This window comes from Rhinopithecus roxellana, chromosome 17, assembly GCF_007565055.1.
Source record: "Rhinopithecus roxellana isolate Shanxi Qingling chromosome 17, ASM756505v1, whole genome shotgun sequence".
NCBI lineage: Eukaryota > Metazoa > Chordata > Mammalia > Primates > Cercopithecidae > Rhinopithecus > Rhinopithecus roxellana.
In genome coordinates, this window is record NC_044565.1 from 56,161,914 (window position 1) to 56,184,604 (window position 22,691).

The window sequence follows — 22,691 nt, forward strand, 5'->3', positions numbered from 1 at the left end:
AACCTTTAGGCTGACCTTAAAATCTGTAAGGAGGCAGCTTTAGGCTAAACTTGATTTAACACCCTCAAGATACCCGATTCTTTTGCAGATTTGAGTCAGGATGGCTTCAGCCTAAGGAAGAGCTTGCTGGGCTCCTCGTAAGTGTGGGAGGTTGGAGGAGCCGCCGCCTGGGGTGAGTGTGGGAGGTTGGAGGAGCCGCTGCCTGGGGTGCACAGTGTGTAGCTGCCCTGCTGAATCTTCTTGGATACTGTTATGGGATTTGGGGAGGTGTCGTTTTTCTGGCTGGATAATCCACTCTGTGGCTGGTGGGGCCTTTGCCTGAGTTTTGCTCTGGCCTGCTGAGCTCTTTTCGCCCACTTGGCCTGGCAGGCTGCACTTGGCTCACACTACCAGCCTCGGTAGTTGAGAGGGCAATATTGCCCACCTGTGACTCTGGGTGGCATTTTCCCGCCAGCCAGTGCTGCAGGCCCCAAAGCCTGTGGTATCAGGAGGGCCATGGCACAGGGGCTGTGTGGGGAGGTTCTGAACCATGGAACGTGGGCAGAAGTGGCGTAGCCAGTGCTAGGCCAGGACCTTTCCACTTTCTGCACCATCTCCCAGCCCTCTTCCTCCTATAGAGACAGCCGTGGAAACCTCGGGAGGCTTGGCAGACCCAGACTGGATATGTCCTGAGCCAGAAAAGGCATGACGCCACTGAGACCCTGGTCTGTCTCTATGTCCACAGCCAATATAAATTACCCTCAGCAAGACAACACCAGAGAGAAATGCTTCCACCACGCACAGAAATGGTTCCGGGGGCTAAAGATTGAGACAGTCCCCAGCCACTGTGCAGTTCTTCAGTACTTCAGGGCCCACAGAACAAAGGGGCTAATAGGAGGCCCGGGAGTTACTGCTGCCCCGAGGGAAGAGAGGATTGTCTCCTGTGCCCAGAGGCCCTGTGGGAATGGTCCTAACTTGCCCTGTCCAGGATAAAAGCCAGGAGAGGCCCACACAAGCCCCAGGCAGGAGGGACCCCCAATGGAGCAGCCACTGAGGATGGAGAGTCCAAGAGCTGCAGGGCTGATGGGGGCCCAGGGGCAGCGCAGAGCTGTATGTGGGTTCCAGCTGCGGCCACACGACCTGTGCCAGGCACAGAGGCAACAGAGGCTGAACACGTTCCCCTCCCACGCACCTGAGCACACGTTCATTGCATCCGCTGTCTCCTGTTTTCCTTCTAACATTACAGGTAAATGGATGCCTTTTCATAACTTATATATTTATATATTTCTGCTTATTATATTTCTGCTTATTATAACCCACCCAGTCTCAGGTATTCTAGTATATCAGCACAAAACAGATCATGACATCCTGTGTCTCAAAATGCAATTTAGGTTTTCCAAATTTCTGAAAATATTTAAATAGTTTTGCTTCATGTGCTCAGTTTTCCATATTTGCTGGTTTTTTATAGGAATATTTCTCCTGAATGTGGGCACTGCCATAAATCATTCTTTATCTAACTCACTGAATTAGTGGATCCCTCCCAAGACCTCTATTTTGATTTGCTGTGTCCTACAAAGTTAGATAGTCCCAAGGCCAGCATGTGTGTATTCCTAGCCAGGGATTCACCTATTTATGGAAAGTGAGCTGTATTTCTTCCCAAGCCAATTTATATAGTTTTGCTTATCATTATATCATTTAACTGAATTAAATACTAATATTCATAATTCCTGAGCAAGGACTAAATTGAATACTCTGGAAAGATTTGTAAATATTGGAGTACATTTTGATTAAAGGAAAAGCATAAATAAATATGTAACTTAGAAATAGCCTACACTAAGATAATTTTTCAAGTGTCTTTAAAGTTATGTTCACTTTGAATTGGAAATCTCTGAGAAACATTTTAGGTGAAGTTTAAGTAGCAAAGACTATTCCTACCTCTAGTCATCAACCCATATCAAAGAACAGGAACAGCACCTTTATTTAAATATTGGCCAGTGAATAATTATTTGTATGGTATATATTTCTAATGTTCATTATATTGATATATCATTATTATTATTCTTTTCTGTAAGTGACGTATTGAATTGTTTCTTTTTTTTTTTTTTTTTTTTTTTTTTGAGACGGAGTCTCGCTCTGTCGCCCAGGCTGGAGTGCAGTGGCCGGATCTCAGCTCACTGCAAGATCCGCCTCCCGGGTTTACGCCATTCTCCTGCCTCAGCCTCCCCAGTAGCTGGGACTACAGGCGCCCGCCACCTCGCCCGGCTAGTTTTTTTTTTTTGTATTTTTTTAGTAGAGACGGGGTTTCACCGTGTTAGCCAGGATGGTCTCGATCTCCTGACCTCGTGATCCGCCCGTCTCGGCCTCCCAAAGTGCTGGGATTACAGGCTTGAGCCACCGCGCCTGGCCGAATTCTGTTTCTAAACACTTTTTGGTATTTTGGAGAGAAGGGAGTATTAACAGGAAGGATTTGTTTAATCCCTTCATCTGTATAACAAACAAAAATGACACTGGACTATGACTTCTTCTGGCCTCTAACATGGGCATTTCATCAGCTGCCATGATTTTGCCAAGTGACTATTCGGAAATAATGCCATCTATATTAGTCTGTTTTCACACTGCCATAAAGAACTACCACTACCAGAGACTAGGTAATTTATAAAGAGGTTTAACTGACCCAAAGTTCCACATGGCTGGGGAGATCTCAGAAAACATAATCATGGCAAAAAGTGAAGGGAAGCAAGGCATGTCTTACATGATGGCAGGAGTGGCAGGGGAAGTGCCACACTCTTAAACCACTGGATCTCGTGAGAATTCTCTCACTATTATGAGAACAGCATGGGGAAAATCCACCCCCATGATCCAATTACTTCCCACCAGGTCCATCTCCTGACACATGAGGATTACAATTCGACATGAAATTTGGGTGGGGACACAGAGCCAAACTATATCATTCCAACCCTGCACCCTCCTCCCAAATCGCATGTCCTTCTCACACTGCAAAATCAACCATGCCTTCCCGACAGTCCCCCAAAGTCTTAACTAATTCCAGCATGAACTCAAAATTCCAAGTCCAAAATCTCATCTGAGACCAGGCAATTCCCTTCTGACTATTAACCTATAAAATCAAAAACAAGTTAGTTACTTTCAAGATACAATGGGGGTACACGCATTGAGTAAATGCTTCCATTCCAAATGGGATAAATTGGCCAGAATGAAGGGGCCACAGGCCCCCATGCCAAGTCCATAATCCAGCAGGGCAGTCATTAAATCTTAAAGCTCCAAAATAGTCTCCTTTGATTCCATGTCTCACATTGAGGGCATGCTGATGCAAGAGGTTGGCTTCCAAGGCCTTGAGTAGCTCCACCTTATGGCTTTGCAGGGTTCAGCCCCCACAGCTTCTCTCATGGGCTGGTATTGAGTGCCTCCAGTGTTTACAGGTGCACAGTGCAAGCTGTCAGTGGATCTACCATTCTGGGGTCTGGAGGATGGTGGCCCTCTTTTCACAGCTCCACTAGGCAGGGACTCTTTGTGGGGGCTCCAAACTCACATTTCCCTTCTGCACTGACCTAGCAGAGCTTCTCCATGAGGGCCCCACCCCTGCATAAAACCTTCTGCCTGGACATCCAGGTGTTTCCATTCATCCTCTCAAATCTAGGAGTAGGTTCCTAAACCTCAATTCTTGCTTTCTGCAAACCAGCAGGTCCTACACCATGTGGAAGATGCCAAGGCTTGGGCTTGCACCCTCTGAAGCCATGTCGCAAGTTGTACCTTGGCTCCTTTTAGTCATGGCTAGAGCTGGAGTGGCTGGGATGCAGGGCACCCTGTCCTGAGGCTGCAGAGAGCATCTGTGCCCTGGGCTTGGCCCACAAAAACACTTTTTCCTGCCAGGTCTCTGGGCTTGTGATGGAGGGACTGCTGTAAAGGTCTCCAACAGGTCCTGGAGACATTTTCCCCAATGTTTTGACTGTTAACTTTTGGTTTCTCATTACATATGCAAATTTCTGAAAGTGGCAGCTTGAAATTCACCCAGAAAATGGGTTTTTCTTTTCCTACCACATAGTGACAGGCTGCAAATTTTTCAAATGCTCTGCTTCCCTTTTAAACATAAGCTCCAATTTTAGATGATCTCTTTGTGATGCATATGACTATATGCATTAGAAACATCCAAGTCACATCTTGAACACTTTGCTGCTTAGAAATCTCTTCTGCCAGATACCCTAAATCATCTCCCTCAAATTCAAAGTTCCACAAATCTCTAGGGCAGGGGCAAAATGTCACCAGTCTCTTTGCTAAAGCATAGCAAGAGTGACCTTTATTCCAGTTCTGCGTAAGTTCCTTATCTCCATCTGAGATCACCTCAGCCTGGACTTCATTGTCCATATCACTATGAGCATTTTGGTCAAAACCATTCAACAAGTCTCTAGGAAGTTCCAAACTTTCCCACATCTACCTGCCTTTTTCTGAGCCCTCCAAACTGTTGCAACCTCTCCCTGTAACCCAGTTTCCAAAGCTGCTTCAACATATTCGGGTATCTTTATAACAGTACCCCACTTCTGGTACCAATTTTCTGTATTAGTTTGTTTTCACCCTTTTTATATAAAAAAACTACCTGAGACTGGATAATTTATAAAGAAAATAGGTTTAATTGATTCATAGTTCTGCATAGCTAGGGAGACCTCAGGAAACTTACAATCATGGTGGAAGGTAAAGGGGAAGCACGGTATGTCTTACATGGCAGCAGAGAGAGAGAGAGAGTGAGGTGGGAAGTGTCACACTTTTAAACCATCAGAACTCATGAGAGCTCACGAGACCAGCATGGAGGAAATCCTCCCCCATGATCCCATCACCTCCTACCAGGTTCCTTCCCTGACATGTGGGGATTACAATTTGACATGAGCTTTGGGTGAGAACACAAAGTCAAACCATATCACCATCCAAAAAATAAAGGAAGCAATACTGTGTTTTCCATTGTCATTACATCAACATGTGCAGAAAATATCTGTAAATAAACAGTGTTGGTCTCATGCACTAAAAAGAAGAGATAAAAAGAGGACCCCGAGAACAGCAGGATAAACACCTTTATCCTTAGAGGAGGCAACATTCCAGTCCTAATGGTTGGTCCTTATTAAGCATGTGCCATGTATCTGGCACAGAGCTGGACATTTAAGGCATTTCATACCAAATCCTTAAAACCACCCATTAGAAAAGTATTATTGTCCTCATTCTCACACAGGCAAGCTGAGGCTTTGATAATCAAAACTAGTATTCTAAGGTCATTTCAAGTGAGAGAACACATACACACATAAAATCTTCCCTGATCTAAGGTCCATTTTCTTCTTGATATTCCACATGCTTATAAAATTTGAGAGAAGAAAATGGAAAGAGAACCAAGTTCTGTCTGTGCCCAGTGGTACCCTTGGTGGTGTTGTGGGCCAACTTGTGTCCCCAAATTTATACGTCAGGGTCCAAACCCTGCATCTCAAAAGGCTACAGTGATTGGAGATGAGGCCTTTATAAGGAAAGTGAGTTAAATGAGTGTGTAAGGGTTGGCCTCGATCCTACGTGACTGGTGTCCTTATAAGAAGATCAGAACACAGACACACACAGGGGGCTAACCCTGTGAGGACATGGGGAGGAGACGTGTCTGCAAGCCGAGGAGAAAGGCCTCCGAAAGAACCAACGTGTCAATGTCTTAACAATATTAGACTCCTGGCCTCCAGAACTGCAAAGAAGTCAGTTTCTGCTGTTTAAGCTGCCCAGGCTGTAGTGTCTCATGATGGTGGCCCAGGAAGTCACACAGTAGTGCAGAATGTCAGTCGGAGAACCACAGCAATTCCTACGGAAGGACCACTTCACGTGAAGATTAGCATAAACTTCCCTGAATACCAACATCATTACAAGACACATCAGCCTAAACTCATCAACATATGTCAAGATGTGAATTTGAACTGAAGAGAAATGTACACTGGGCAGGTTAAATCCTGCCAGCTTCATTCTCTGTGTGTGTGCAAATTTCTGAACACTAATTTTTATGTCAGAGAAACTGCCCTAACAATCAATGAACTCCAAAGGCCCATCTGCATATTAAAGGCTCAGGAATAATCCCCTGCTGATTTTGGCTTCTCATCTCAAACAGGCATTTCATACTTATACCATCCATCCTGGGGACTTCTGTCTCTCTGTGATGCCAAGAGAACAGCAGGTACCCCTAAGTGAACACAGGGTAAACCACAGCCAGCAGGGTAGCCTGGGCCTATTAATTCAGTAAGAATGAGCTATAATTGCTTTAAGTGGAACTGGAAATGTCACTGCCATTTAACAACTGCATTTAAAATTACGCTTGAGTGAGCTATAGTGCATTACAAACAAGTAGGATGGTAAACCCAGTAATCATTGCCCAGAGCCTGGGACACCCACAAGTCTTCCCTACTTGCCCTGAATTGTCAGAGAAAATAAAAGTGGCTGCCTTGAAGGTAGCCAGAGGCCCCAAGGTCATAGGAGAGCAGAGATTTGCCCCTGCTGGCTCTCTGAGAGGGTTGCCATAGAAACAGGAGGAAAGATGAATCCAGCCTGTATAGGCTGGGCACAGCCAGATGGCCAGGCATAGAACAGACATGGGCAGGAAGTTGCAAACCTTTTGCCTTCGTGTCCCTAGTGTGAGCCATTTTCAGTGATCAGAAAAGTTGCTTTGGCGTCCTGGATGTTTCTAACCCATTGTATTAGTCCATTCTCATGCTGCTATAAAGAACTGTTCAAGACGGGGTTATTTATAAAGAAAAGAGCTTTAATTGACTCACAGTTCCTCAGGGATGGGGAGGCCACAGGAAACTTACAATCATGGCAGAAGGGGAAGCAAACACGTCCTTCTTTACATGGCGGCAGCAAGGAGAAGTGCCCAGCAAAAGTGGGAAAAGCCCCTTATAAAACCATCAGATCTCATGAGAACTCACTATCAGGAGAACAGCATGAGGGTAACTGGCCCCATGATTAAATTACCACCTACGGGGTCCCTCCCATGACACATGGGGATTATGGGAGCTACAATTCGAGATTTGGGTAGGGACACAGACAAACCATTTCACTGATTAAGGAGGTTAGAATAAAAATGCTATGAACAAACATCCTGGAATTTCTGGAGGCATTAATTCAGAGGTTGAAAGGCCGTATTTGGGCAAAACCCTCAGATACTGCCTCCTCAGTGTGTTACTTTTGGAGAGAAATGATTATTTCCTAATAATTTCCTAATATACAAAAGAATTTTTAGAGGAAAAGGGAGGGATAGCATTTTTCTTGGGTAGGGAGGGAGACGTCCTGAGTGCTGGTGAAAATCATACAAGCTTTGGAATTGGCCAGGTCAGACACCAAACCATGCTTCCAGCGCTCATGAGCTATGTCCTTTCAGGCAAAGGATGCTACTTCTGAGCCTCAGTTTCCTCAGGTGAGTAGAATAACCTCTCCCACAGGGCAGCATAGAAGCATTTAGGGAATGTGTCCATCTCTGGATATCTGTTTCCCATGGTGGCCAAGTCAGCCCGTCTAATGTCACTCTCCTGCAGGGAAAATCTATAGACAAAGAACAAATATAAAATTAACTCCCTAAAGGCAGTGAATGGGGATGAAAAGCATGGATTATGGAAGGGGAGTGTGATGTGTGGAAGAAACAAAGGGAAAGAGGGGAGAGAGGGTTTTTATGGTTTTTAGCTTAGGAGTGAGTCTGACACCATGCAATGCAGAGTTGCCAAAACACTAACAGAAAACAGTTGGTCTTTCCCTCCTGAAGAAATTGGGAACATGCCTGCTAAAAATTGAGAAGGAAGGAGAGAATCAGAGACAGAGAACCCCAAATTCTGTGTATAACTTCCGCCCAGAACTCAGCTGACATCTGAACCTTGAATGTGTGACTCAAACTCCACGAAACACAAGGATAAAAGAACCAAACTGAGAATTCAGCTGCGGTTCAACAGGCATAGTTTGCAGTTCGTCAAACCAACGTAATGGCCCAATCACACACACACACACACACACACACACACACACACACACACACACAACTGGAAAAACTAACAGAGCCTAGACTCTCCACGATATGACATTGGCAATGCCCAACGAGTCATGCTAAATGGTCCACAATTACAGAACCAGGGAAGTGTGGCCCACTCTAGCGAACAGACACACTTAGAATCAGAACAATCCCCTTACTGTGCTCAGAGGTGGAGCTTCCTGCCGTATCCCTGCTCAGTGATGGGAATTAGGGCCTGCACCCACCGCCAGGATGAATCCAGCCTTGCCGCGATTTTACAGCTGCAGCGAAGGACAGTTCTGCGATCGTGGGAAGTCTAATGTTCAGTCTTCATCTAATAAAGGAAGAAAAAGAATGAGAGAAAAAAAATGAAGAAATCATGCTAAAATTTAACAATATAAATTCACACAATCAAGAAATTTATCAAACACAAGCAACATGAATACAAAGAAAACTAACTCTAGGCACATCGTAGTCAAACTGCTGAAACCAAGCTAAAGACAATATTCTGAAAACAGAAAAATGACACAATATCCGTGGGAAAATGAGGATTAGAAACATCACTGCTTTTCTACAAGAAACGATGGCAGACAGAAGGCTGTGGAATATCTCTCATGTGCTGAAAGAACAGAAAGAAAAACAGTATTCAACGACAATTCACAGCACAACTATCTTTTTAAATGAAGACAAAACAAGACCATTTTTCCTATGAAGCCGATTCATCCCCCACAGAACTGAACTGCATGGGATGCTAACTTTAGTCTGAGAGGAAACGATACCACCTGAGAATGTTCAGAAAGGAATGAGAGCTTTGGAAATGATAAATTAAGCATTGCTGTCAAATGCTTTATTGTAAACTGCATTGTATAAACTGACAGAGCAACCAGATCACACGTTAAGGTCAAACTGGTGCAGCCCAGAGGCACAGAGGGAGGAACCAGGAACCCCCACAGAAGCCGCCGGGGGTCCTGGACCCAGAGGCACAAAGGGAGGAACCAGGAACCAGGAACCCGCATAGAAGCTCCCTGGGGTCCTGGACCCAATCCGTGAGGTTGGTGTCCTGCAGGCTGTTGCTGAGCTTGGCAAGTTCAATGGGGATAAATGGAGAACACAGTGTTGGAGATCAGGGCACTTCTATGGCCTGATTCGCATCCAAGACTATGAAACTGAAGGCACCCACAGTCCGGCTCTCAGGGATCTCAGGGATCTATATTATTGACCATGATGTCTTCAGGAATGAAACCTCCAGGCTCACATAATTATTTGGGTGTGCTACAGTGTTTAAACCTTTCCTGAGATGCACCCTGCCGTCCCCCAGGGTCCAACCCTCCTGGGCTTCCTGGCACTGTCTGAGCTGTCACCAGCCCAGGGGTCTGCACCTGGCACCTCGCTGGCATGGGGTTATGGAAGCCAGGTCCAGGGGATCCTGCCCATGTCGGCCTGGCTGTGGCTCCTCCCAATACCAGAGCAGACATTCCCGGTCACTTGCAGTGTCCCCTGGTCCTGGACCACTAACCCCCAAGCACTTGCTATTGCAGTAGAAGGACCAAATTAGTGACCCTGGAGCTAGGACCCTGACTACCATCACCAAAACACAGACCATGCAACACTTGACTTCCACAACGTGGAAAACACAAGCCATGGTGAACTCGTGGCGGCGCCCACCTGGCCCCGGTTCCAGGGGGACATCTGCACAGATACAGGTCCTCATGGCCCTGGGCACCTGGGACGGGGGCCCTGATTCCACAGCCTCACTGTGGAGGACAATAGCGACCCTGGCCTGCAGGGTCTCTGCATGGTGTTGGGTGCAGTCCCAGGTAGAGCCGGCGAAGCCTCTGGTGCTCCAGGCTCCTCTTCCTGGGGAAGCAGGTCCTGACTCACTCTGGGTAGTGACTGAGGGCTCAAGGGCCCAGGTAATGGCCTGGACACTTCCTGACCGACTATCAATGCTAGGGACTGGGCCTGTGTTGTGTGCCCACCTGGGCGCTGGCCTTCCTCCCAACTGCACCAGTGGACACATGCAGGTCACGCAGCTGGTTCGCAGGACAGGTGCAGGTGCCACACCTGGTGTGCAGGTGGGTGGAGGCCACACAGACCCTGGGCAGCTGACGGCACATGTCAGCTTGACCCTGAAGGTCGCGGAATGAGCATCACAATGTGAAGCAGAACTTTGAGGGCACCACCTGCTTCTGCACTGAATGCAGGAAGGGTCCCCTGGCAGAGATCCTGTGACCCTGACCCTGAAGGGCTGCTCAGGATCCAGCATGAAGATGGAAGAGTTGCTGATGGGAGGTGGTGGAGATACAGATGCTGGGGTCTCGAGGGAGCTGCTAGTGAGGGTGCCTGTGGGATATCCGTGCCCCTCAGAGCTTCCCTGAGGAGAGGGCTCTTCCTAGACAGACGCCCCTCCCAAGGCTGCCTCTGGGTCACAGGACACAGACCTGGTCTTGGTGCCTCTCCTTTCCGCCACAACTCCTCATTGCTCCCACAGCAATGGGCAGCTCTCCCCTGTGGTCTCTCCATCTAAACAATCAGCTGCCTGCTGGGACCTGAGCAACACAAAGAGCAAGAGAGCTATCAAGCACCGGCTTTAATTTGTAGAGTACATCACAGCTCACAAACGTATTTTACCCGTTAATAAAGCTCTTGAAAACCAATTGTGTGTGGATTAAATATAAGTGAATCAACTTGTGAAGCTATTTTAGAAATAAACAAAATTGGGCCAGGCGTGGTGGCTCACGCCTGTAATCCCAGCACTTTGGGAGGCCAAGACAGGCAGATCACCTGAGGTCAGGAGTTCGAGACCAGCCTGGCCAACATGGTAAAACCCCGTGTCGACTAAAAATACAAAATTAGCCCGGTGTGGTGGCACATGCTTGTGATCCCAGCTACTTGAGAGGCTGAGGCAGGGAGAATTGCTTGAATCCGGGAGGCAGAGGTTGCAGTGAGCCGAGACCCTGCTATTGCACTCCAGCCTAGGCAACAAGAGCAAAACGCAAAAAAAAGAAAAAAAAAAAAAAAGGAAAGGAAAGGGAAAGGAAAGCGAAGGAAGGGGAAGGGGAAGGGAAAAGGCAAGGCAAGGCAAGGAAATAAATAAAATTGAGTCTTCTTTATTCCGATCATGGATTCATTTAGTCCTTTCTGAAAGCACAAAATTCCAAGTAAATGGAATAGAGTCCACGTCAGCATTCACATACCAACATAGAGAGTAGGCCATGTTCTAGTGGCCACATTAAAATAGTAAAGAGAAAGAGATGAATTTTATTGATATATTTTATTTGGTCCAGTATGTCCAAAATATTAATTTCAACATGTAAGCAAAATAATACAATTGTTGATAATATATTTTACATTTTGGTACAAAGTCTTTGAAAGATGGTATATGTTTGAAATTAAAGCACATCTCAGATTGGCGACATTTCACGAGCTTCACGTCTAAATGTCCGGCAGCCTACCGTTGTTCAGAACAGTGGGGCAGGAGAAACGTGGAAGATGAATGTCCTGGGACAGAGAGTGAAGCCGCTGAGGGGCAGAGTTTTAACAATTTTGGAAGCGTGGGTGCCAGGGCGCACATGTGAAAGATGTGGGAGGGGAGGCTGAGGGGAAGATGAGGAGAAAAAATCCCAGTGACCATAGATAGGCTGTGGTTAATATTAATAGCTAGAAGAGTCTGACCCAAAATTACAGAAATTACAAGAAAACAGACCTCACAAAAGAAGGGCAGGCACCGGACAGGACTGACGATGAAACTAACCCATGGAAATTAATAGAGTGATGCTTCACATAGTAACGAAATATCATCAGGGAGATACACAGTAACAGGCTGAACTGAAGAGGACAGATCTACTCCCTGTAACCGAAAGCTCCTGTTGAAAACACCTGAACAAGCACAGGGGAGTGAAAATGGACACAGATGAAAACTATCACACTGGCTGGGCGCTGTGGCTCATGCCTGTAATCCCAGCACTTTGGGTGGCTGAGGCGGGTGAATTACTTGAGGTCAGGGGTTCAAAACTAGCCTGGCCAAAATAGTGAAACCCCCGTCTCTACTAAAAATACAAAAAAAAAAAAAAAAAAAAAAATTAGCCAGGCGAGGTGGCGAACGCCTGTAATCCCAGCTACTCGGGAGGCTGAGGCAGGAGAATCACTTGAATCCGGGACGCGGAGGTTGCAATGAGCCGAGATTGCACCATTGCACTCCAGCCTGGGCAACAGAGCTAGACATGGTCCAAAAAAAAAAAAAGCAGGAAGGCCAAGACCGAGATTTCCGAAACCCCGCAACAACAGACGTGATGTTTTGAGAGGAAGGTTGAGAAACACAAAAGAGAGGAAGATGCACTATCCACCTAACGGATGTTCCTGGAGTTGAATATAGGAAGAATGCCGAAAAATATCAATGAAAGAAATGTTTTCCCATAAGAAGAAACCATGACCTTCTACGCTGAAATGAGAGAATGCATGTTAAGCAGCATAAGCAGAAATGACCACACTGTGGAAAGATTTTAAGAAAGATCTGGGAGGGGTTAAAGCAAAAAAAAAAAAAAAAAGTCCACTACTAGAACTATTTTTACAAACATTGAACTAGTTCAAGAGCTAACATGCACTGAAAGCATATACACTTAATGATTCATGATGTTAAAATAATAAAATGTTTAATTTGAAAATCTCAAAGTTGGGGTATAAATGTTAAAATAAAGGGAAAAAAATTCGCTGTAAGAAACTTACCTTTATATTTTTATATCTGTCGTTAAACAAGGAAATGAAGCTAAAAACACCTGGTAAATCTCCAAAGTGAAGAGAAATAACCCTAAGCTGATCCAGACCAAGAGTGCACTGCCCTGAGCATCCCAACAGCAGACACCTTCCCAGGTCCTGCAGGCTCCGAGGAGTGGGCAATGTCCCCAGCTCCTGCAGGGTCTCGGAGCGGACACCGTCCTCACTGACCCTTCTAGGGAGTCCCGGGTGGGACAGACGCTGGCGTGGCGGCACAGCGCCCCGATCCTTTGAAACAAGCCTTCCAAGCCCCACCCGCCCCCGCCTGCTCCTGTGTTAGAGCACTAAAGACGCCCTCGGCCTCCCGGCGGAGCGAGCACAACTCCCACCGCACGACAGTAAGTTGTCCATATCACAGCGAACACCTGGAACAACCGCGATATCTGGACTAGCAAATGCCATGAAATTACCGCGAGAAGAGGGAAGCGCAGGTTTCGTGAGAACGGCAGATCTCACGAGAGAAGATTTGGCGCCCTCCTCCGTGGTTTGTGGCCAGGCCGGGTTCGGCGGTTGCTGTGAGGGCGGGCTTCTCGGCACCATGCCGTCCCCGTTCTCCGTCAGCTCTTTCCCCGTCAGCATCCCAGCCGTGCTCATGGTAACTCGCGGCCTGCGTAACCACCCGTTCGGGGGAGGACGGCGGAGAGGCGTTGGGTCGCCCCACAGAGAACCTAACCTGTGGCCAGGAAGGCGCCGATCGTGGGCGGGGCCTGGCGGCGGAGCGCGCGCGCTGGGCGGGGTCCTGGGACCTGTGGGAAGGGGCCGGGGCCGGGCGTCGGGGCGCGAGTGCTAGGCGGGGTCCTGGGCCGTTGGGCGGAACGGGGCGGGGCGGGGCATTGGGGTGAGGCGGGGCCTTGGGGCGGAGCGTGCGCAGTGAGCGGGGTCCTGGGCCGTGCGGGCGGGGCTTGGGCTGGGCGCTCGTCTCGCACCGTGAGGGCGTGGCTGAGTTGTGTGGGCGGGGCGAGAGGGGCAGGGCTTTGTTCATGTGGGAGGTGCATGCCAGCGAGTCCAGCGTCTTGCGGGCGGGGCTTGGTCCATGCGGGCGGATCCTGGCAGTGTGACTGGGCGTGCGTGGTGGAGCCTGATCGTGTGGGCGTGGCACAGAGGAACCCTGCCCCTGTGTGGGCGGGGCCTGCGCTTTGCCCGGTTGGTCTGGCAGGTCCCAGGGGAGCCCGCGCCCCGAGTGGCTGCCCAGGGGTGGCATGGGCACTCGATGGGGTCTGGGCAGAAAGCCGTGCTCCCCTCACCTGCCTGCCTCTGGTCATCTGGTTGGTGAATTGATGGGAGCAGATGCGCTTGTGTCCTTATCTCATGGCGCGGCTCTGGAGAGGCTGCTGCGGCCCCTGGCAGAGAGCAATGGCACTTACAGGAGTCCTGGAGGGCTGTGCGGGGCTGCAGCCTGGAGGGCAGGGCTTGTCTCATGCAGGAAGGCGCTCAAGGAGGGAATGGCAAGGGTTGAGGATTGCTGGGATTGGCATCTGAGCATCAGTTGGGGACTGGGCAGCAGTGGATCTGAGCTTGTCTACTTCAGGTCCCTGAGCCAGACACTGTCCCCAGGTACGGCAGGGTCCCGGGGAGTCCAGGAGGCGGCGGAGTGCAGCACTGTCTGGAGGGTTCAGTGTATTGCAGAGAGGTTGGAGAAAATCAAGTCGTGCATGTGGCGATGACTCAGATTCTCCGAGGCCTTCAGTGCTAAGGAGCCTGAAATGATGATTCGTGTTTTACCTTTGGGGTTGAGCCAAGTGCATCTCTTTGAGCAATCCACTTAATGTCCTTGTCGTCACCAATTATCATCACCAAGTATTGTTACAAAGGATGGTAATTCCTCTAATTATACCCAGCTTAAAAACATGATTCTTTTCCACCAACAAAAGGGGCACGTCAGAGATGCCTTCAGTTCTGTGTGCTTGAACTTTGAATTCCATGAATTATAGTTGCACTGAGGGGAGAATCCTGTTTGCATCCTCCTGGTTCCTTCTCCCTTTCCTGTCCCCATGTTTCTCTGAGGCCTGGCAGTGCTCTCCGGATACCTTGCTGAGTAGCCCCAGGAGGACTCAGGATTGAGAGGCCCCTGCCCCCCGCCCTGGGAGAAGGCTGTGGGTGGGCTGTGAGCCTGGCCTTGTGGGGCAGGACAGTGAGTGTCTGCTGGGGTGTTCCTACAGCAGACGGACTGGACTGAGCCCTGGCTCATGGGGCTGGCTGCCTTCCATGCGCTCTGCCTGCTCCTCACCTGCTTGTCCTCCCGGAGCTACAGACTACAGATTGGGCACTTTCTGTGTCTAGGTGAGTAAAACAACAAAAACTTCACAACTCAGATCTCTGTGTGAAATGAAACTATGTATCGTCTGTGTCTTCAAAATATATACATATTTTTATAAGACCTCCCAACCCTCTTGTCAGCTGCCTGCTCCTAGGGCACTCCCATTTTTCTCTCTTGGAAGCTATAAAGGAAAGTACTTTTTGGATGTTAGAGTTGAAAGGAATCTGTTTAGTTCCTGTTGCCTACCAGGGAGGTGCTGAGCACCAGCTGCACACGGGAGAGCTGGGTTTCCGGAAGTGCTGTTGTTTACACAAGATGTGTCCTTGGTGGCAGCTCTGCTCATGCACTGCTTTGAATGGGAGGAAGATTGCAAACCGGGAAATAAAAGTTCTGTGCATAAAATAAGGCATTGCCCAACTTGGTTTCAAGGATAAGGGCTACAGAACTTAGAGAAGTTAGGGAGTTGCACAGGATGACTGAGAAAGATTATTCAGAAAAGCTGAAATCATGGCACAGGGTGTGAAGAGTGAGTAAAATGTTAATAAGAAAAGAGAGGGAGCAGGTGTTGGCCCTGGGAGGGCAGCAGCCTGACATGCAGATGCTGAGATGGATGGAAGGTGTGGGTCAGAGGCAGAGAAACTGCCAGCTCTGCGGAACCTACGCACTTCTGGTGCTGAGTGTTACAAACACTTGTGGGTAGAAGAGGCGAGGAGGGCCTGGAGGTCTGGCTCAGGCTCCTCTTGACTCTGGACATTGGGGAGACACTGAAGATGTTCTCGGTAGCTAAAAATAACTAATTTTAGATAACTTTAGTTAGCTGGCTGTGTGCAAACAGGAAATCCGAAGAAGAGATGATCTTAGAAAGACTGGAGAAGTGATGAGTGTTTGCATCACAGCGGGGGCCTGTACAAGTGAGGTGCTCAGAGCAAGCTCTGTATTGAGGGTGCCCTGAGGAGTGCTGGACTGGACCAGGCAGACAGGGCTCCTTTGCCTCCCACAGATTCCTGGGGGACACCAGCACCAGTGCTTCATCACAGACCTGTGTTGTTATCAACAGTGACAAGTGTTGCAATGGAAAACCAAAAACACAGTGAAACAGGAGGAGCGGCCTGATTTAAATCACACAGTCCCCTGCGAACCCAGGGGCAAAAGGTGCATAGGCAGAAGCCAGGCAATGAGATGCTCACAGAGGGCGGGAGCGGGTGCCCCACGCAGAGGCCCTGAGGCAGGCACCTCAAAGAAAGGTGACAGCTTCTCCAGCTGAGCTCCTGGATCTGAACAGCTTTGTCAGCTAGAGAACTGCACAAGGGTTTGATGTTTTCTAGAATAAGGGGAAGGATGACTGCTTTCACACCGGGGTAATACTAGACACTGTGCTGCCTGCCGTTACATTTCCTGTGATTCATTTCTCAAACCAACCTAAGAGTTGGATTTTATTTGCCCATTTTTATAAATGAAGCACACAGGTTCTGACTGCCTCAGCTACACAGCTTGTAACTAGCACCGTCGAGATTCGAGATTCAGACGCTGCTGCAGGCTGCATTTCAGGAAAAGCTGGAGAGGAGCACCTGGTGGCACCCTCTCTGCCCGCCCTCCTGCTGTGCCTACCGCCCTCCCCACCCTCCCGCTGTAACCTCAGCCCTCCACACCCTCCTCCCCGCACCCATGCCCACCACCTCCTGTGTTAGCCTACCCGTCTGTCTGGCTGTCCTACTCCTCCTGCCCTCTCTGACCTTCCTCCTCCTCCTCCCCCCCTTCTCTTCCTCCCCCCCGCCACTCCCCTCTGGTTCTTTCCCTGTGCCTCCTTTTCCTCTGCTTTATTGAGTCCATTCCTGAAGGGAGAAGTGGAGGGACTGCTCACCCTAACCCCTAGTTTAATCTGCTTACTGATGTGAATCAAGAAGAATGAAAGGATTTTTACATTTTGATTTACCTTAGAAGTTAAAGCATCACATTTTTCTTAATCTGCTGAATTATGTTTTATTTAATTTTATGGTAGCATGGGTCACTCTCTCATGGGTTTGAGTCCCGGCATTACCCATAAATTAGCTGGAGACCCAGGGCCAGTCCCTAAAGTCTGTGCTCCTGGGAGCATGGAGGCCTCGCCTTGCCCCCACCGGCCCCTGCCCTCCCTCCTGTGCCTTTGCCTCCAGCACCCCAAAGCTGTTTGCTCCCCTCTTGTGGTCATCTCAGTCGCAGTGTCCCGAGGGCAGTCCGGGAAGTGTGAGCATGAAAAGCCCTTGGTTGTCAGCTCTGAGTCTCATGGCTGTCAGCTCCTGCTGCTGGGTCCTGTGAGGCTGATCTGTGGCTGCTGTCCCTGAGGAAATGTGTGAGACCCAGCCATGCCTGGGTGAAGCCTGGGGCCTCGGGCACCTCCTGCAGTGGCTCTGCAGGTGCTGATCTGAGCATGGGCTCTGACTGGAGCATAGAGCACTGGAGAACTGGAGCACTGTTGGCCTTGGTTTTCTTTATGCTAAATGGGTGAGTCCCACAAGTTGACAGTGTTAGGATGTTTACGGGACCTTATGTTTAAAATTAAAGTGACATTTCTATTCAGTGTTCTACTGTAAATAATGTATAACTTTATAACGAGTAATAACGGGTCATCTAAATTCTAACATGACTTGTACCTTTTTTCAGTAATCTTAGTCTACTGCGCTGAATACATCAATGAGGCAGCTGCAATGAACTGGAGGTGAGCCCATCCCTGGGCCTATGACCCAGTCCATGCAGGGGTGTCCCTGGGAACGCCTCCACAGCCGTTGGGTCTCGCGGAGGAGACAGTGAATCCTAACACTGCAGCCGCGCACACCCCGTGTCCATGCGTCCAGAGTTGTGGGCTCCAGGGCGACTCTGTAAATGCTTTACCAGCGCCAGAGCGGCCCTTTCTGAGTACAGCACTGTGGGACGGTGCTGGCTGAGGCCTCTGATGGCAGAGCCAGAGAAGTGACTGTGGGAATTTGAGCTGCAGAATAGAAACTACAGCGTTTTAGAGAACGTGGTCCGTGCTGGCCTCAGCCGTGCCCTCCCCCTTGGACTGCAGGGTGGGCTGCTCCATGGGGAGTCTGGACCTAAGTAGGGGGCTTCTGGGTGGTCTGAGGCACCTGCCTGCCTCACCCCCAACCCCGCATCCTGATGTCGGGGGCACCGCTGGCAGCCTTGGCCCTGCATCCTCTGCCCCCTCCTCTACCCCTGGTTTCCTCCCAGCGGGACTCGGAACCCAGCACCTGCCCGGGGTGAACCACACAGCCTCTGTCAGATGAGACCCACCTGGCCTCACTGACTGTTTTTGAGTGACCTGTGAGCTAAAAATGGTTTTTACATTTTAAAATATAAAACAGAAAAAAAGTAAAACTGCCAGACTCTGAGCAGGAAGTAGCTGAGACTGTGGCCTCGTGGCCCATAAGCCCTGAACGCTGATCCTGGGCCCTCACCGAAGGGTTGCTGAGCACTCCCTGCAATCTTTTGCTTAGACCCTGCCCGGGTTTCCGAGCTCTCCCGTGACTGGGCCTCCTCCTGCCCTGCTCCTGCCTGCCCAGCCTTTCCCTCCAGGACAGCATTCCTGCAGCCACATGTGCTGTCTCTCTCCTCCCTGCCCCCTCCTTAGCCATAAGCGGCTCCCTGGGGACCCTGCCTCTCCTCCTGGACGCAGGGCCTCCAGGTGGTTCAGTCCCAGGAGTGGTACTCAGTCCCTGGTTACCCCGACCTTGTCCAGAGGCCAGCACAGTGTCCTCGTCCTCCCTGAAGCCCTCCCACACCCAGCTGCAGCGTGCAGCACCTTCCTGGCCCCTCCCTTCCCTCTGGCTGCAGCCTCCTGTCTTTGTGCTTCTCCGCGATCTCCTGGTTTCAAAAGTGCTGGGTTTCCTGCCTGTTCCACCTGTTGGACTGGGCACCAGGACGTCTAACAAACGTCTCAAAATTCACACTTCAGGACAACTGCTCTGCTCCCCTCTGTTTATAGGGGCGGCTTCTCAGACCAGAGACATAATAGGGCATTTTTCAGGAAGCTCCGTCCCTCCACCTTTAAGGTCACTATGAGCCCAGTGTGTCCCACGCCCTTCACCCCACCCTCGCTGACCTGACCTGCTGCTGACATGCAGCAGTCCCTAAGCCATCCCCCTACTGCCCAGCCTCTTGGGTGTCTTGAGGAAGCGTGGGCCTCAGAGCCAAGCACTGCCCCTCAGAACATTCCAGAGTGTCCTCAGGTCACCTGGAGTAAACATGGAGTCCTGCAATGATGCCCTGCGGCCTCCTGCCAGCTCTGTCCCAGCCGCTCATGGCTGTGCCTATGAGTCCACGAGGCCCCCTCACCCCCGACAGGCTTCACGCTTCTCTAGAGCAGCACTCGCCGCATACTCAGACTGGCTGCCTCTTACTTTGGGGCCTCCCATGGTCTAGAGCATAAGCGCCAGCAAGGCAGGAGCCCTGTGATTACGAGGCGCTGACCCACTGCCCACCATCACTAGCTTTGTTCACGGCATTTCCGTGCTGGCTGCTGCGAGAATCATCCACACCCACGTGCAGATCCTCTGCCCTCCCTGGCGCTGTGCCTCGTGCAGGTGCCGATCTTCCGCCTTCCTCAGTCTCCTGCTAAAGAGGCACTGGCACTGACAGAGGAGGACTGCTGTGAGAACCAAAGGGATGGAAGGGCCCGGCACCACTCCTTCCCAGTGTAGCAGTGGAGCAGATGCAGCTGCTGTCTCTCATTTACGGGGAGTGTCGACGTTTACTCTGTCGGTTTTAAGGATTTCAAGTCATCAGTGTCTTCCAGCTGAGGTCAGATGTGCTGCTGACCCAGAGGGGCTACGGGCTGGTGTCTCCCTGCTGTGGGAGGCCTCGGGGTCTTCCCTGTGCTGCTGAGTGGTGTCTCCCTGTCCTGTGACCCAGTGTGTTTTCACATAATGAGCATTCGGGACAGTGCAGTGGAGATGACGGCTGCTCCCAAGGGTGGGCCCAGTGAGGGGGTTGCCCCCACCTCAGTCCACATCAGCTCTCTCCAGAGTCTTAGCTAAATAAACAGTGTCATTAGAACTTTTGGGTTGTATTGCCTAGTAATTTTTTGTTTTTGTTTTTTAAACAGATTATTTTCAAAATACCAGTATTTCGACTCCAGGGGGATGTTCATTTCTATAGTATTTTCAGCCCCGCTGCTGGTGAATGCCATGATCATTGTGGTATGTAGATGACACTTGCAGTTGTCGTTCTCCCTGTGTCTGCTTTTCAAATCTAAACAGTGTTTCAAACAATTGTGTTTAGATTATGTGGGTCTGGAAGACTCTGAATGTGATGACTGACCTGAAGAATGTACAAGAGAGAAGAAAGGAGAAGAAAAGGAGAAGGAAAGAAGACTGAGGGGCAGCAGCTGCTTGGAGTTTGCGTCCTTCCCATCCACCTGTGGCGGCTCCCAGTGCTACAGTGCACATGGCGTGGGCATCCTTCCAGCTGACTCCGTGGTCTGAAAAACTGTTGTTTTATTTAAATATCCACAGTGGTAGGCACACACTGAAGCTGGCTTTTCAGCCAGCACTGAATGTATCCATCAGGACGTGCGTCTTCAGGCGCCTGATGTTTGTAGTCAGGCTGTGGGAATGATCTCTGCAGAGCTTCATAACTGGGAGTTTGATTTGAAGAAGTCCATGTCATATGTGTAACTAGTACTAATTATAAATATAAAATACACAATATAAAATACAAAATTCAAAAATAAACAGTGCTACCCTGTGCATGGGCGCTGTGCCCGCCTCCTCGTGCTGTGTTTTCTAGCGCGTGCCATGGTTCGCAGTGAGGGTGTTTTCACCTTCCAGGAAATGGGGCAAAATTTGGAGACAATTGGTTGTCACTGGAGGGGGTGGTGGTGCTGGCTTCTCCTGTGGATCCCAGGGGTGATGCAGAGAATCCTGTGTGCCTGGGTCAGCCGCACCACAGACTGACTTGACATGAAATGTCAGCAGCGGTGGGGCAGAGAGACCTTGGAAGGAAGCTCTTGGAAAATACGTTGTATCTCAGTTTGATGAACCAATTCTCAAGAGGCTAGGCCCTAACAAAGTTATGGGCTGCTTTACTGAAAACAGAATGGAAGCCCTGAAGTCAGCACTCCATGGAGAAGCATGTCTTTCCTAATGTCCTGGTGTTCTGTTGATTTAGGTGCTTGAGAACACAATGCTCCCAGTTCTGTTAGGACAGACATACTGTCACTTTGCAATATGCACTTTGTAAAATAGCTTCTGCCCAGTGGCTCTTGGTTCCTGACAAATCTGGACCTGTGGTTTAAGAATGAAAGGTAGTTGGAGACCCAGATATTTAAAAATAGGTGTTCAATAAGGGAATACTCACTGTGCATTGTATCTGATAGCATGCCTAATTGTGCATTTCTGAAAGTTACTGATTCAAAATGTAATTGGCACAGTTATCTTTGAGTAGACAAGCCTGGGAAGAGAATGTTGAGGTGTGGAGGTGACCAGCCAAGTTCGTGCCCCTCTCGGGCCTTTGTGGCTGAGAGGTGGGACAGAAAGATGATTAAGGTGATGTGTCCTCCTTCCCCGGCATTGTCCAGGGCCACTGTGTAGATATTTGACTTCACTGACAGAAAAGAAACCAGGGAGTTTCTGGAGACTATGCATTTTTAGTATAACATTTTCACCCTCTGATACGGTTTGGCTCTTGTATCCCCATCCAAATCTCACCTCAAATTATAATCCCCATGTGTCAAGGGAGGGACCTGATGGGAGGTGATTGGATCATGGGAGTGGTTTCCCCCATGCTGTTCTCGTGATAGAGAGGGAGTTCTCACACGGTCTGATGGTTTTGAAGATGGCAGGTTCCCCTGCTGTCACTGTCTCTCCTGCCGCCTTGTGAAGAAGGTGCTTGCTTCTCCCTCTGCCATGACTAAGTTTCCTGAGGCCTCCCCAGCCATGTGGAACTGAGTCAGTTAAACCTCTTCTTTATAAATTACCAGGTCTCAGGTAGTATCTTTATAGCAGTGTGAGAACAGACTAATACACCACCTGTATGTTATTTGGACTTCATAGGGGGCCATGTGACTGAATCCCAGTTTGCCTGCGATAAAGTAGTATAACAGTATTGCTCGCTTTGCATGAATTTGATGCTGATGACATGTCAGTGTGAAACTATGACGTGTGTTCTTTGGTTTTCACTCTATGTGTGTGTGTGTGTCTGTGTTTTGGAACAGTTATATTTTGTTTTTATAAAAACAACCTTCACTTTATTTTTAACTGTGTAGTAAGTTTCTATTCAGTGCCTTAAAGTGCATTGTTAACAATTGTCTTGATATGTTGTCCTCATGTTAGGGAAAGTCATAGAAGCCAAAATGATCAGCAGTTGAGTAATTTATGAAAGCACAGGTGCAATCCCACTTTAAAGCCTTGGGGGTTGCACAGAGCACACTGAGTTCAGGCTCCATAAACGTGGATGACTCACTGGAGGGCTTCATCTGTTTAAGTAGAACAAATGTTTTTACTGATAAAGTACAGGAAAGGAGGTTTGTGATAAAAATATATTTTTCACATTCCAAACCTGTGACACCTTACGTTTATCGATTGCTATGCAATAAAATATATCTTTAATAATATGTAGTATGCTTTCTTCCCCCCCCCCAAAAAAATGGTATTTATTTTGCTTCTTACTGTAACTGGAAACAGGAGC

The 22,691-nt window shown here is 49.0% G+C and overlaps 1 protein-coding gene and 1 long non-coding RNA gene across 9 annotated transcripts in view; one reads left to right on the top strand and one right to left on the bottom strand.

Moving 5' to 3' along the window:
• The window catches only part of LOC104680240, a 67,696-nt gene extending 54,122 nt beyond the window's left edge, over positions 1-13,574 (bottom strand). For 2 of the 7 annotated variants that reach the window (XR_004054369.1, XR_004054366.1), the window contains exons 1-3: positions 13,183-13,313; positions 10,441-10,548; positions 8,179-8,333 (exon numbers count right to left, since the gene is read on the bottom strand). This is a non-coding gene — a long non-coding RNA (uncharacterized LOC104680240). The other 5 variants (XR_004054367.1, XR_750427.2, XR_004054370.1 and 2 more) reach the window with 5 other exon arrangements.
• Positions 13,189-21,977, top strand: TMEM18 (transmembrane protein 18). Of its 2 annotated transcripts, none has more exons than XM_010386092.2 (5): positions 13,189-13,367; positions 14,932-15,052; positions 17,670-17,724; positions 20,110-20,203; positions 20,286-21,977. In XM_010386092.2, the coding sequence occupies exons 1-5, from the start codon at positions 13,311-13,313 to the stop codon at positions 20,379-20,381; spliced, it is 423 nt and encodes a 140-aa protein (XP_010384394.1). In that variant the 5' UTR covers positions 13,189-13,310; the 3' UTR covers positions 20,382-21,977. The 2 variants fall into 2 exon arrangements, with proteins under 2 accessions (XP_010384394.1, XP_030777114.1); XM_030921254.1 differs by lacking the exon at positions 13,189-13,367 and adding an exon at positions 13,730-14,037.
• Positions 21,978-22,691: the final 714 nt, after the last annotated feature.